General features: G+C 56.3%; 1 protein-coding gene across 1 annotated transcript; it reads right to left on the bottom strand.

Annotated features, from left to right (window-relative positions):
• Window positions 1-19: 19 nt before the first annotated feature.
• P4HTM (prolyl 4-hydroxylase, transmembrane) lies at window positions 20-14,743 on the bottom strand. The gene is made up of 9 exons (XM_060022456.1): window positions 14,369-14,743; window positions 14,071-14,152; window positions 5,403-5,593; window positions 4,452-4,548; window positions 2,896-3,058; window positions 2,152-2,337; window positions 1,321-1,411; window positions 992-1,115; window positions 20-464 (listed from the first exon to the last, which is right to left on the bottom strand). Exons 1-9 carry the CDS (start codon window positions 14,708-14,710, stop codon window positions 244-246), a joined length of 1,497 nt encoding a protein of 498 aa, XP_059878439.1. The 5' UTR covers window positions 14,711-14,743; the 3' UTR covers window positions 20-243.
• Between the last annotated feature and the right edge of the window lie 667 nt (window positions 14,744-15,410).

Below are 15,410 nucleotides of genomic sequence, written 5' to 3'. Positions count from 1 at the left end.
GCCTACAGCCTGTTCCGAGGTTCTCGGCCCTGCAGCTCCAAGCCGCGTAGTTTTATTTGTTGGGGAAGCACGGGGCTGTACACAATAAATAACATGGATATAGGAACTGTGCCCTAATCACGGCTGGAGGTGGGGATGGGGCAAAACATCGGCCAGGCCTTTGGCCTGCAGCTGGACAGGGGTAGGGCCCCCAACCTCGGGCAGCAGGTGACCTGCGGCTGGGGACCGCGACGGACACTCCCCTCAGAGTTCCACGCGAGTGTCGCGGTAGGCCCGGTCCAGGGTCCACTCCGGCTGCGAGTCGGCGCCACTTTCGCGGGCCAGGCGCGCCATCTCCTGCTGGAACAGTGCCTGCCGCGCCCGGCTGGGGTCCACGTTGATCCAGTTGTTGGCGATCCACTTAGTGCCACGCGTGACCAGGCAGCCCCCGTGCAGCGAGTAGTCGTCCACGTCGCCCACCCAACCTAGGAGAGGAGGATGGTGTGAGCAAGGGAGGGGACCAGAGGGAATCTAGGCTGGACTGAGCTGAGCTTGTGGGCTGACCTGAGCTTGGCCTCATATTGCCCAAGTGCATGGCAAGGGTAGGCCCAGCTGTGCACACCTTCAGTGGCAAATATCTGGCCACAAGGCCTCCTTGGGGGTTCAGCATCTTTCTCTAGCGAATGCCTTATCAACACCACTGGCTCTCTGAAATCAGCTTTCTTGCTGCCCGGCCTGTCCACAGCCCTTCCCAGTCTGGGCTACTAAGGTGCACGTGTCCCCCACCCCAGTCAGCTGGAAGGCTAGGGCATCAAGGAATGACAGGGTTCCAGAGAGCCCAGGAGGCTGCACAGGTGCAGGCTGCTGAAGTCACTGAGGATGGTCTTTGGGAGGCACTAGGGGCAAAAAAACATTTGAAGGGCAGCCAGAAACAGCTCACCAGGGTGGCAACCAGGGCTGGGTAAAGGGAAGCTTCCCTCAAGGCAGCCCTGGCCTGGCCACAGGTCCTCACCTTGCCCATCAGGCAGGTAGTTGTACCAGAAGACTGCTGTGCCCTGGCGGGGCTTGACACGCAGGTTCCCCTTGTCACAGTGCCTCCGAGTGTCACGGAGGTCAACATCATCCTGAATCAGACTCTGTGGGCAGCAGAGTGGTGGGGTTTTCAAGCTGCCCTGACTGTATGGCCAGGAGCCTAAGGACAGGCAGTCAAAGGTGGCCAGAGGGAAACCAGTCAGATGTCCCCAGGGGACTGTTTAGGCCTCATCCCAGGTCTGGAGGGGTATGTACTGTTTGCCCAAGGCCCTGCCATCCCACCAGAGTAACAGCCCGGTTGGCCCTTACCATTTCGTCATAGGTTCTGTTGTCTGCTACAGGAAAGACAGTCTCGCCCCCACCGGTGACGTTGTTCAAATAAAACAGCACTGTCATGTAGCTGTAAGGCAGGGGGACTGTTGAGCAGGTTCCCAGCTGTGGATGCTTCCCAGGGGCTTACCTGTGGGCAGGATAAGCTGCCCAGGTCCCCAAGGGCCAGAGGGGCAGGCTGGGATCAGTGACAACACGGCAGGTCAGTACCAAGATGTCCCTAGCCCATTCTTCTTCCCACAAACCCAGTCTCTTTCTGTCAGTCACAATGTTTTTTTATGGCCAAGATCACAGGTGCAATTAGCTAAATTACATGGCCCTGACCAAGGGCCAGCTGGGAAAGGTAGGCTAGCAGAAGCAGCAAGATCATGCAGAGGGCTGGTTGTGACTAGAAGGGGCTGAGCCAGAGCAGCCACGTGAAGAGGAGAGACCTGCCACCATACCTTGGCAGGGGAGGGGGGCATAGCTTCAAAGGGAGAAGCTGAGGTCTCCAGCAGTGCCAGCAGGATCAATAACCAGGGAGGGAGCGGAAAGAATCAGGGGTCCAAACTTGCCCCTTGCCTGAGAGCTCTGGGGGCGGCTTTCAGTGTCTGTGGGTACCTCAGTCTGGCCACTGAGACAAGATGACCACCCCTTTTGGGCCACTTGGTAAACAACCTGAGGGGAGAGATGGGGGTATCCTCGACCAGGATGGCCCAGCACTCTCCTGGCCCCATACCAAGGGGCAAGCCCACAGGGCAGGGCTGTGCTTGTGTCATCGGGGTGCCTGGTCTGGGAGTTGAAGACAGCCCTCAGGTGGGAGGTACTTGCCGGCAGGAGGTCTCGAAGGGTACAGACTCATTGGCTACCAGCTTGGTATGGGAGCAGATGGTCTCTGGGTACACAGGCCCGCTGTCCACATGGGCATGGTAGTGGCCTCCCTCGCCATACCGCACGACCTGCAGCGGCTCGCTGAGTTCCACGATCTCAGGTGACAGGCGGGTGAGGCGCAGTACCCTGGTGGGCAGCAGGCATTCAGCTGGGCAGCCCCATGCCAGGTGGCACCCTGAGGGAGCTGGCAAGGTGGACCCTGGGCCTGCCACAGCTCTGTCCCTATTTCCCCTGGAAGCTCCTTAAGCCACCCCAGACTGGCCCTGTAAGAGCAGGAAGGGGTTACTCATGATGAGCCCTTCTCCCTGGATGCCAGAGACATCCCTGGGTGGCAAAGATGAAATCTTCATTAAGTTGGGGGAGGGGGAGACACTCCCTCCAGGAAGGAGGCTGTTTATCTAAAACCCCTGGCTGCTCAGGGGCAGGGGGTCCTGTGGACAGAGATAAGAGATCACTTCTCTAATTAGCAGAAAACAAACATTCACTCTGTTTCTAATCCCAAATGTCTACTGTTTCCCACAATCAGGGCTAATTTGCTTTTGTTAATTGTCCCCTAATGAGTCCCAATCCTGGTCTAACAAGTGGAACTTAATCCTGAGTTGGCTAATCAATTCCGTTTTCTCATTCTCAGCTAAGGACTTCTATGGGGGCCCTGCACCAGGGAGGACAGCCTCAGGTGCTCACCTCTGGCGGATGGCGCGCATAACGTGGTGGGCACCTTCGCCCTGGTAGAGCCACGTGTGGTGGCTGTTCCGCACCAGCTGGCTGGACTCTGCCTTGTGGCTCCTCATATACTTGTGAAAGTCGCGAAGGTCCATGTTGGAGAACTCCTGCCGGCTCAGCACTCCTGCACAGGGCACCCATCATTAATGCCCACCAAGCCCATGTGGGGAGGGCATAGTGGGGAGGCTGCACCTTCCTACCTACCCCAGGCCTCAGGCACTGGGGGGCCATGTGCACCTGTCCCTCAACCTGGACTCGGGTCAGATGAAATTGGCTTCTGTCACATTAGGCGCTACGGGAAGACCCAGAGAAGCTCATTTCCTCAGTTTAAGCCCTGATTTTGCCCCCAAAAGGATGAAGCCCAACCCCTATTAGACTGGCCAGAGAGCAGGGTCTCCAAAGGAAGCTTAAGCCATATGGCCAGGACACTAGGCCAAGGACTGCCCTTGGCCCTCCAGCCTGGCTCTGTAGAGCATGATGGCCACTCTCTGGTCCTGTAGAGGGCGAAGAAAGAGAGCATTCAGTGTTGGGTTTTGTCCAGGGCCTTCCACACTGTAGGGTGTAAGCTGGGATTGGTCCCCAGGAGTTCCTTCGTGACCTCGGGTCTCATCCTGAGTGGAATACACCTGGCCAGTCCTGCCCGCTGGGTAAACCAGCCTACCTCAGCAGAGAAAGCCAGGCCACTCTCCCAAATGAGAACACTCTCCCCTGTTCCTGCTCAACCCACACAGCTGGGCTGTATCCTCTTAGGGTTCTGGAAGAATAGCTGGTGTCTTTGCTACATGTTATCCTGGCTGACCCAACTGACACACTTCCATGCTTCGGCCCAGATTTCTCTGAGGGTGGGGGCACTCGAGGGCTGTGAGTCTGTCACGAGCTCTGCACATAGGGGCAGTAGCAGCATGATGCCCCTCCAGCCACAGGTCCCAGTCAGATTCTTCACTGTGGGTTCACCAGCCACAAAGCCATTCTTCCAAGTCCTATTTCCTCAACTGGTCCAGAATTTGGACATGAGGGTAATGACTACACCTCAGAAACTTCCTGGGGGTTTTTACCAAAGGCGAGGGTGCTTACAGGACAGCACTCCTGCCCACATGACCCCAAGCAGTTAGCATGACTCCAGGTGGGCAAGAAGAAGGCAAGGGGGACCTTGGTTAGACCAGAGAGGCCGACTGCTAGGGCAAGACCGTGTGCCTGGCTGGAGAGAGGCAGGTGCCAAGCTGACCTCACTGTTCCTTTGCTCCCGCTATACCACTCTGCCCTCTGCCAGCCAGCAACCATACCTCCTGTACCCCAGATGCTGCCTGGTGAGGTCAAAAGAGCCTCCAAGAACTGCCCTCTAGACTGTCACCAAAGGGAATGGGAGAGTCTAGCTACTGCCTACTTCCCAGGGGTAAGGGCAAGGCTGGATCCTCACCTCCTCATCTCTGGCTACTCTAGAAGCTGGGCATAGAGGCTACCTGGCTTGGGGGGCAGGAGGCTCACAGCGACAGAACTGTGGCAAGGTATGAGCTCACCATCACCATCAGGGTCAGCCTTGATCGCAGAGTACATCTCCTGAATGTTCTCTGGAGTCATCCACCGTCCATTTCCCAGGCGAGTCTGGGCCAGGACCTAAAGCACAAAATGGTGCCTCAGTGGGGTGGCCCCAGTGATGGAGAGTCACCAGAGCACAGACAGCTGCCTAGTTCCTTCTGTAGGGCTGAGGGTTCAGGTGATAGGGCATGGGTGAGGACGAAGGACAGAGCCCAAGGTCCCTGAGCTGAAGTGAGGGTAGGCAGAGAGGTCTAGAGGCATCTGGGGAGGAAGCCAGAAGACAGTCAAAAGACCTGTGGGCCATGACCATTCTCAGCCCTGGTGGGACTGTGGCTTCCATGGGGAACACTGTCAGCCTATTGGAGGCAGAGCAAAGGACAGGCCTGTGTCCCACCCAGATACCCCAGGTGAGGTGGGGGAGGCCAGGGCCTGGGTGCGAAAAGGGAAGAGGCACCATGGGGAGGCCTGGCCAGTGAACAACCACCAGGCCTCTTAGGAAGATCGGGCTCGGTGAGGCACTCTATATAGGCAAGGGACCCTGCACCCCACCAAGACCTCTCTCAGAAGCCTGGGTGTGAGGGGCATGCAGAGAGAGATTCAGACTTCTGGCTTCCTCTGAGCTGCCACCCCATCCACCATGAATTCTGTGGGGCTCCCAGCAACAGCAGCAAGGAATCCAGACCACAGACAGCACACCACCTGGGAACTGTGGCAATAAATGCCATCACCTCCAGGTAGATCCTCCTGCCCTGGGGTTCCCAGGGCAGCAAGGGGCTCTCTAGGAGGGAAAGTGGACCCTGGGCATGCCCAAGTTGATCTGAGGTGGCATCTGACTCTTGGGGCCAGGGCCGAGCAGTACAAGTGACCTGGCCACCAGAAACAATTTTGGGCATTCCCACCCTGGTGCCTACTCCAGGCCCCAGGATCCCAACCTCATGGAGCTGCAGGCGACCATCATGGTTTTGGTCCAGCAGCTGGAAGAGGTCCAGCTGGCTGATTTGCATTGTGCCCATTGCTTCCTCATACTCTTCGGTGGGCAGGATCTGGCTGCGTTGTAACCCCTTCATCTGTGCCAGGTGGATGATGAGCCGACACTCCTCATCACTCAAGAAGCCAGGGATTTCTGCCAGAAGAGGTGGGGTGGGGGGTGAGGCCAAGAACCGGGCCAGGACGCTGATGCACCAATAAATACCTTCCTCTCTGCAGGGTTCTTGGGGTAGTCCCTGTCCCCTGCTGGTCACCAAGTCAGGAGGACTTCACATCTGCTCTAGACCATGACCCCAAGGTCAAGTTGTCCTGCAAAGGTTAGCCAGCGTTTGGAACATGGGGCCTCTCTTTTTGATGCTGAGAGCACACAATTTCCAGGGGAGTCCTGGGAGGTGAGCCAGAGCAAAGCTGGGGATGGGCTAACCCACCTTGGAGTGGGACCAAAGGCCAGACGGTGGACCTGAGGGGTAGAGGGGTGACCTCCACTCCTTACTGGGTATATATTTTAAAAGGGCGGGGGGAATGTTGGCAGGTTTTTGCCTTCATTATTGCTTTTCGGCATTGTTCAAATAAAAACAAAGTGAATACATCCAGCATTCTAGGCCTTGCCCTCCATTCTCTTGCACAAGTGGGTGCTGGTCATCCGTCCACTACTGAGTTGCCCAGCACTGGGAGGTCAGTGGGGGTCACTCAGGTTTTTAGCAGATGCTCTGAGAAGATGCCCCAGTGTCCTTTGCTTTGGGAACAAATGTACACTGAACGCCTACTCCATGCCTCTAAGCCCAAGTAAAGGCCAGTCAGGCCTGGGGCTTAGCTCCAGTGGCTGGATGACCCCACACCAGCTCCACAAGCAGCTCAGTGGAGCTGGAACGCGAAGCTCACACCTGGCGAGCCCACATCCCAGTGACTCCAGGCACTTCCAGGGCTGGAGCCTGGGCCTTGCTTCATTCTCTTGTTCCTGGGAGAGAGGACTTCCTTTGATGGGGCACAAGAGGCCCACACAGGAACTGACTGGAGGAAGGGCCATGCCGCCACTGTGACCCCTCAGAACTCCTGCAGAGTGGTCTGCCACTTTTCTGGGTTATTCTCTCAGCATGAAGTTCCAGTCATTGCCAAGAGTAAGGGAAATGGCCACTCGGAGCCAGGATTGGAGCAGTTTTTAATAGTAATCACAGCAGATCACACTTAGGGAGCACAGACTCTGTGTCCTGTCCTAAGCATGTCATCAACCCCGTAATCCGTATACTCATCCTAGAAAACCAGGCCCCATTAATTCACCCTTCCTCTCCCTGAGGATCCCCCAAGCACAGAGACATCAGTAACTTGGCCAGGGCCCCACAGGCTGTCGTACTCCAGAACCCAGGCTCACAGCCAGATTCAGCTTCCATAGGTAGGTGACCCAGATGCGATGACACTGAGGACAGGACAAAAGCCACCCCACCCCACCCCCACCTCCAGCCTGCCTGATCCCCTCAACCTGTCAAACCCAGAAAGGGTGTGAGCCATCCACTGGGGGACCAAATTGCTAATCACCAGTCACCTCCTGATCATTTAAAAAGATAAACAAACAAGAAAAGTAAACCAGAAAAAGAAAACACAGGCCCAGGTTTCTTCAGTTTATTAGGTGCCAGTCATTCACAGGCCCAAAGGAGATGCCACCCTCTATACAGCCCCCTGCCATGTGCTATTCAGATGCAAACAGCCCAGGTCAGCACACTGGGGCCTAACCAGGTGGGTCTGAGCACATGGAAGCTGGGCAAACATTGGCTCCTGGGGTGTGGGTATAGCCCTTATAAAGCCCCCAACCTCAGTGCACTGAGACCAAGGCAGAGAAAGCAGGTGATGGATCAAGGGCTGTGGCAGCTGGTGGCACTGGTGGTGCTGTCGGGTGACGGTGGGGCAGGGGCTCCCTGGGGCCCCACACGGTGCATGGCCATTCCCCAAGCCATGGCGCTGTGCCACAACATTGGCTACACAGAGATGCGGCTACCCCACTTGCTGGACCATGACACAGCAGCCGAGGCCATCCAGCAGTCAGTCAGCTGGTTGCCCCTGCTGGCCAGGGAGTGCGACCCTGATGTGCGCCTCTTCCTCTGCTCCCTCTTTGCCCCGGTGTGCCTCGACAGGTAGGGCAGGGGCTCCCAGGTAAGGGTGGGGGCCTCTCCTCAGCCAGGGCCTGCTCTGGAAGCTCTTCACTAATCATTGCTGTGTACCTATCGGTGACAGGAGGATGAAGGATTGTTTTGTCAGGGTGTTGCTGGCAGAGAGCGCAGATGCCCATGGGACACAGGAGACATAGGCAGGGGACTATCAATGGTGTGCACCCTTGGTCTGGATCCACAAATCAACAAGGGCTCTTAAATGTCAAGGTAGGGCAAGTGAGCAGCCCGCTCTAGGCTAGGGGCTGAGAACCCCTCTCCAGTGAGGTGTGGCAACTCTGTCTGCCCAAAGGATCCTGGCCAGAGATGGAGCCACGGCTCATCTGGTGGCTTTTTCTCTCAGAGTCCAGAGATTGCAAGGCTGATTCCTCTTCCCCAGCCTAACCTACCCCGTGAACAACAGCTCCCTCAGTTTCTTCTTTGCAGAGCCAGGGCCCTTCCTAGAGCCTCAGGGTGACCATGCCTGTAGCAGCAAGAATGGGCTCTTTCAGAAACTGAGGATTGGGCCCCTTTGCTCTTGGCCAACCCCAGGCCTGGCTAGAAACTGCAGTGTCCTGCAGGCCTTTCAGGACAAGAGGGAGGGCCCTGCTTTCTCCCTCCAAGATGGGGAGTGAAGGCCCAGAGTGCAGGGCCCCTCCTACAGCCCTCTCCCAGGCACTAGGCATCCACCGGAGCTGTAGGGGGAGATGCACTGCAAAGGTGGAAAGCAGCCTGGGCCAGGGCAGGGGTGGGGCTGGGATTACAAGACAGAAGGGCTGGGAGACCCAGGGCTGAAGGCTAAGATTTCAGCAAGCAAAGGAGCAAGAAGCCCAGCTGCAGGGCTGTTGCTAGGTGACCAGGGTGTCGTTGCCCAACAACTGTGGAGTTTCTGGCCAGGCCTAGAGCTAGGAGCACACAGAGGCCCCAGCTTGGAATCCAGGAACCCTGGTCCTGAGCACCCGCTGCCCCTGACACTTTCCCTGCCCTGCAGGGTCATCTACCCGTGCCGAAGCCTGTGCGAGGCCGTGCAGACCAGCTGCACCCCCATCATGGCCTGCTATGGCTACCCCTGGCCAGCCATCCTGCACTGCAGACGCTTCCCCGCCGGCCACGGCCTCTGCGTGGCTGCCATCTCCAACGGCTCCCGCCCGAGCCGCCCACGTGAGTCTCTACACAGCTTCTAGGCTGGTCTAACCCTTTCTCAGCCCCACAGGCTGCACCCCACCCTTTCAAATCACAACTCTCGGGGATCAGGTAACTGGGTCTCTCTGGTGGGAAAGAAGAGGGACAACCCACAGCGGCCATCCATCTCAGAAAGGGTAAAGAACAAGGGGAAAGTGGGAGAAACCCCTGCTGATGGCTCCTCTCCTCCACCCGGGGTCCAGGGGGAGCCTCACTCAGCTCCTCCCCCCAGTGCCGCATGCCAGCTGCAGGGACTGTGAGTTGCAGGACACCAGCTCGTCCAAGGAGGTCCTGGACACGCTCTGCGCTAGCGATTTTGGTGAGCCTCTGGTGCCCAGCACCCCTTACACCCCCTTACAAGTGGGTTCATTACAACTCCTGGCTTGGTGCTAAGACAAAAGAAAGAGGGGATACCCAAACATTATGCCTGATTAGAACTAAAAAATAAGTTCCTTTAATAATTGCTAAAAAAACAACATTCCAGGAGGACAGGCCTTCTCTAGGACCCTGATTCCAAGAGCAGAACATCAGACAAGAGGGTTTGGCTTACCAGGTGGAGGGGAAGATGGGGATACTCAGAGGGGCCAGGCTCATCACCTCGGCCCTCTGATCCCATTCAGCAGTGAAGGTTAGGCTCTCCTGGCGCAGTGGGTCATCCTCCGGACCCTCAGACTGCGACCTGGACTCACAGCTAGAGGTGCTGAAGGCGGGCTCACTGCCCCCTGGGGAGCTGGCGCCTACTCTGCAATGCTGGCTACAGCTGGATGCCACGTGTGTGTACAACCTCCTGCGCGGAAAGTATGCTGGGACCTACGTGCTGCGTGGGGAGGTGCAGGGTCACGGTCTGCTGGTAACCACGGCCTATGGTTGGAGCCAGGGCCACAGAAATCTGCAGCTGGCCATGTGCAGGTGGCATCATCACCAGTGCCCAGAATAGAGTCAACCCAGGTGGGGAGAGCCTGGGACTTTATAGCCACAGCCTCTGCAGTGGCCACGCAGACCATGTGCTCCCCTGGACACACATAAAACCCTCTTTCTGCTGCCCTCCATGGATATTTGCAGACCAGAGTCCAGAGTAACTCCAAGGCTCACCCAGGACCAGCACAAGGCAGGGCAGAAGTCCACTTCTGTGGTCCTTCCTCCTGGAAAAAGTCAGCTAGCCTTGTGTGCTGGGCAGGCAAGACTACCTTTCTGAACTTCCCAGACCTGGGATGCCGGCCTGGCTGATGCCCTGCTCCTGCCCACAAGCCCCAGCATCCCAAGCTGAGCCTCAGGGCAGGCACAAAGCCTCAGGCTATGCTCACCCAGGCACTATGCTGCTTGTCAAGCCCCAGACAGACTCAATTATATCTTCCTGACCTTTACTGAGTCCACAATCCTGCCAAGCAGCGGGCCTGTGGAACAGCAGGGGGGTTCATACAGAAAACTGCATTAAGCTGCTTACAAACCTGAACTAATATGCATACTACAATTCTTTCCCTACTTCTGCGCTTCCGTCAAGAGAGCACAGTGGTCTTATGTAACTGCTTTATTGTTTTTTTTAAGCTGAAAAAGAATAGGTCTGGAAATCCTATAATAAAGCAGTTATGGTTTTAACATACATTGTTTTGTGTACTGGTATCAATTACTCATTTACCTTAAATAGTTAAGAAAGTGGACTAAAACTTTTGCTGGCCCACTGGAAGTGCCCCCTGCTGCTCTTGAAGAGGGTGCCAAATAAGGAGGCACCTGACCAGGGTGATGGTGGAGGCCACTCTGCACACAAAGACAGGTGCTGGACTGGCTGAGAGTACCTAGTAAACCCCTCCAGCTGGCCAATAATTGTCAGCAGTAGACTCTGGCCGCTGGACACACAGCCATGTCAAATCAGGCCTTCCACACATGCAGCTAACCTTTAGGGGCAAAGACACAATCAACAAATAAATACAGAAGGTAGTTTCCAATGATGCTAAGCGCTGAGAAGAAAACGGAGCAGGCTGACGCAACAGAGAGCCTGGAAACCTCTTGAGACCAGTCTGAGGTGGAGAGAGGTCTCTGAGGAGGCGAGGTTTGAGCAGAGGCCTGATGCGGGGGAAGGCACCCTCAGTGAGAGCCAAGTCTGAGGCTTCTGGTGGAGGGAACTGTGCATATAAAGGCGCCAAGGCAGGACTTCCCCGGTGACGTAGTGGTTAAGAGTCCGCCTGCCAATGCAGGGGACACGGGTTCGAGCCCTGGTCCAGGAGGACTCCACATGCCGCGGAGCAACTGGGCCCGTGTGCCACAACTACTGAGCCTGCGCCCTAGAGCCTGCGAGTCACAACTACTGAGCCCGCGTGCCACAGCTACTGAAGCCCACGAGCCTAGAGTCTGTGCTCTGCAACAAGAGAAGCCACCGCAATGAGAAGCCCGTGCACCCTGAGGGGTAGCCCCCGCTCACCGCAACTAGAGAAAGCCCACACGCAGCAACGAAGACCCAACACAGCCAAAAATAAATTAATTAATTAAAAAAAAAGGTGCCAAGGCAGCAATGAGCTTGGTGTCTGAGAATCAACAGGGGGTGAGTGAGGGAAGGGTGGTGGGAGATGAGGTCTGAGAGATGAGAGGGTCTTGGAGCACCAAATGAGACGTAGAAGTGGAATGGGAAATCATGGAGGCTTTTAAGGAAGGGAGTGATGAGATCTGATCTGCTGTTTAAATACAGAATGAGTGTGAGGTGGAGGGAGAAGTGAGCCACATGAGAGAAAGCAATGTCCCTAGAGAGGCGACAGTGAGTCAGAACTGGAACACCTCCCTTCTGAACTGGACAACGGTCCAAATCCTTGGGAAATGCCTACCACAGTCAAGCAGGTATCCTCCAGGAACTCACGGGGGGGCCTTTTGTGGCCCAGGTCCCACTTACCAAATGTCTCTAGGAAAAAAGGTGGGAAACAGGAAATTTCCCCCAAAGGGAGAGGCTGAAGGTTACGTGAGGATTTCCCTGTGAAGTGGTGGGGTTCCCTTCCAAAGAGATGGAGGCACCCTAGGGTAAAACCCAGTCCCCTTGCCCCAGCTGACACCCTGAACACCTACCCCTTGAGCCCTGGCATTTTGGGTCCCTGATGGTGGGTCACAGTAGGGCAAGGTGGCATAGCGGGCCCATTCTCCTTGGGCCCTGCCTGCCTCTTTAGGGCGACAGTAGGTGGATGGACAGGCAGGCACAGAAAACAGAGACACTGCTCCTTCTTGGGGTGAGGCTTCCTTCTTTGGATTCATCCAACACCACGTTCAGGAACTGCCCCTCCTTGGACACCCTCTCCCCTGTGGTTAGCGTGTCTCACAACTGGACTTCTTATAATCACTGACCTCTTCCTCATTTGTCTCACCTCATTTCACCAAGCAGCAAGCCCCAGGACTTTCTGAGTAAAACCTGGGACATCTTTCACCAACAGACTCAAAGGTAGTGTAAGAATTTTGGAGGAAATGAGAACAACGATTAGGAAGGTCTTGCTGCAACTGCCCAGTTCTCCTAATCATGCCCTTTGTAATTTATCTGCACAAACAGAAACCCATCTGATGGCTTAACCAGAATCAGTTTACCTTTTGTCAAATCTCTTCTGCTTCCCGTAATGTACTCTTGGTGACTTCGGGTCTGGGTTTCTCATTCTCTGCTTTGTAGGACTTTGATGCAACAAGCTGCATGTTAGGGGGTTAGGGTTAGGGGTTATGCCTCATGGCTCACTTAACCTAACATATGTCTGAATTAAGTATATACGGGTCCAAAAAGGCTGATGAGAGAAAGTACACCCACCTCAATGTGGCCATCTCACAACAGTGGAGTAGTAATGGGGAGAGTTGTTCCCTTGCCTGGATCACCTGTTCCTTGACAGCCACCTGGCTTCATCCCACAGCTCCTGCGGGTCTGTGCTCAAATATCCTTCTCAGGGAGGCCCACCCTGACCACCTTACTTAGTTTCAACCCCAGCTGAAATTCTGCCTTACTTGTCTGTGATCACTTATCACCATCTGACACACCATACATGTTTATTTGTCTGTAACCTCATTCGACTGTCAGCTTCAGGTGTTTTTTGTTTTCCTATTTTGTCCAATTCTGTATTCCCGGCACCTGAACTAGTGCTTTGCTCAGACTTCAACATTATGCAATAATAATAATAATCTTTTAGTGCCTTCCCTACAACAGGACTGACATCCTAATCTATGTGAAATCATTCTCACAGGTCTAGGCATAATCCCCAACCAGGGCCCTCCGCCTTAGGGTTGACAGCATGCGCTCAGATGCTCTGCTTTGGTTCCCCAGTCCCCTCCTGAAAGCCCCTTACCCCTTCCATCCCCCAGCAGCCAGGAACACCTCAGGTCTGCAGGTAAGTGTGTCACTGAGGCTGGGTACCCAGGACTGGGGTGTGAAAACCTATCTTGGGCAAGGTCATGGGTCTGGGGACCCCCATCTTGTTGGTACTGGTAGTCTTTGAAGGACTTCAGGGTCTTCACAACTAGCACGTTGGCTTTAGAGTGCAGGCTGTAGAGAAAGTCTGCCTTGTTCTAATCCTAGCTTCACCCTGAACTAGCTGTGTGAGCCTGGCCAAGCAACAGGGGCTCTCTGTGCCTCACTTTCTCACCCACTAGCCTGACAGTGGGACCTACACACACCTCATAGAGGGGTTGTGAGAATTAAATGGAATGATCACATAAGTCTAGCACATAACAAGAGCTCAGAAAATGTGAGCTATGATGCTGGTTCCAAATGAGGTCACCCTGGAAGGCTCTGCCTACTGTAATGGCTGAACACAAAACTCCATCCTAAGAAGAATCCCAGAGTGCTGGTAGCAAAGGCTGGTGCCCTTGTGGGGCAGGTTTGGGGGGCACCAGCTTACCCACATTTGGACAGCCTGCTTATCAGACCCACTTTGGGAGTGGAATTTCCCCTTACAGGTCCTGAGATCAGCTAGGACCTGGTTATCAGTCTGTCCAACCCTCCCCCCATTCTAGAATGTGACAGAATTAACCATGGCAGGGAGCCTCCAAAGACAGTTTCAATGAAATGTTTAGACACTAGCTTCTAGATCACATTGCTCAGCCCTGTGATGGAAGGATCAGCTGCAGAGAGTAGGGGTCACAGAGGGGAGTGTGGAAAGGTCAGCCTGTCACCCTATATTGGAGATGGGGGCGGGTACCTCACTTGGGGCAACCTCTGGGTGGAAAAGAAAGGGCTACTTTGAAACAGCCATTTTCAAAACAGTAGTCACGTGGTCAAATGAGCCTCAAGGCAGCCACCAAATCGTAGCCCCTGACCCTTCCTGGGGGTGCCCAGCGAACTTACCGAAGAGCAGCGGCTTGAGGCTGAGGGTTCGTATGAAGTGATCCCTGTCGGCGACCAGCTGGACCTTGCGCTCATACCCCACCTAAGGGAAAGCGGCACAGCGGGCAGCTCGGGCGCCAGGCCCCTACGTGCGAGAAAGGAAAAGACGCCCCGGCCCGGTGGGCGGCGGCGGGCGAGTGAGGGGGTGCGCGCGGCAGGCCGGGACGGCGCAGGGAGCAGCGTGGAGCCCCGGGCTGACTGCCGGCCTTCTCGGGCTCGGCGGTGCAGGGCCTGGAGCGCGCCGCGGCGGAGGCCTCACCTTGATGCCCTCCAGCCGCGTGAGGGGAGGTAAGGTTGGCGCGGGCCCGGGGCCCTGGGCCCGGCGCTGGGGCCCGGGGTCGCTGCTGTCGTCGCCGTTGCTGTAGTGTACGAAGAGCAGCAGCGCCAGCACGTTGCCCAGGTACAGGTGCACGAACACCATCAGCACCAGGAAGTAAGCGCGCGAGCAGATGCCGCGAGGCTTGCACAGCGGCCGGACCGGTGTGTCCTCACAGTCACCCAGTCCCGCTGCTGCCCCGGCCGGGTCGTGCTGGGGCGGCGCCCACTGAGGACTCACAGCCTCAGGCCGCCGGCCTGCCGCCGCCGCCGCCGCCGCCGCCATGGTGCCCAGGTTGCGCGCGCACCCAGGGGAGGGGCCGCGGGGTTGTCAGCGTCGCGCCGCGCCGTAGCCAGAACCACCGCCGCCGAGCCAGCGCGCGCGGCGGTCACCAGCAGGGGGTTCCTGGGGATCCCGCGCCCGCGCTGCACTCAAGATCTCCGCTTCTTGAACCCCGGCCCACACTGAAGTTCCTCTTCCCGAGCTGCTTTATCGTTAGTAGGAGATGCACACTCCCCAGGGCAGAAGCCGCCCCCCAAATGTAGATGCAGACAAGAGCAGCACAGTTACAGGAAACCCCACTGGTAGTTCCTCCGTTCCCCGGTTGAGACGCACTTCCCTCTTCCCGGAACAGTATGGTCTGCATTTTCTCGCTCCCAGGAGTGGGGTGGCAACAAGGAGGAGGCAGTGCCAAAAGATGATTCAATATTGCGGCGGGTTGGGGCGCCGCGGAATCCGATGACTGCGCACATTGTGGTGGCGTCGGACCCAAGGCATTCGGCACTGACACTCGCCAGTGTAGGCAGCCAAGAAACGCCTTGGAGGTCTGCTCTGCGGTCGGTCTGAACCTCCCGGGAAGGGCTGCAGGAGTCAGGTCTTAGGAAGCAACTGCCTGATGTGCGGGGTCGCATAGACGGGGGACCCAGTCTGGAGTGGTCAGACAGGGCTTCCTGGAGGAGCCCTGGCACCCTAACAGTAACCTGCA

The sequence above is a fragment of the Delphinus delphis genome, chromosome 10, assembly GCF_949987515.2.
Source record: "Delphinus delphis chromosome 10, mDelDel1.2, whole genome shotgun sequence".
Taxonomy (NCBI): Eukaryota; Metazoa; Chordata; class Mammalia; order Artiodactyla; family Delphinidae; genus Delphinus; species Delphinus delphis.
Note: the sequence above shows the minus strand (reverse complement) of the source record. Positions and strands in the feature narration are given on the sequence as shown.

Excerpts from the sequence above, each read along its gene's own strand:
- P4HTM (XM_060022456.1), bottom strand. The coding sequence starts at position 14,710 with ATGGCGGCGGCGGCGGCGGCGGCGGCAGGCCGGCGGCCTGAGGCTGTG. Across the intron at positions 3,059-4,451 it reads GGCTGACCCTGATGGTGATG|GAGTGCTGAGCCGGCAGGAG; the intron begins GTGAGCTCATAC and ends TGCCCTGTGCAG. Across the intron at positions 1,116-1,320 it reads ACAGAACCTATGACGAAATG|AGTCTGATTCAGGATGATGT; the intron begins GTAAGGGCCAAC and ends TGCTGCCCACAG.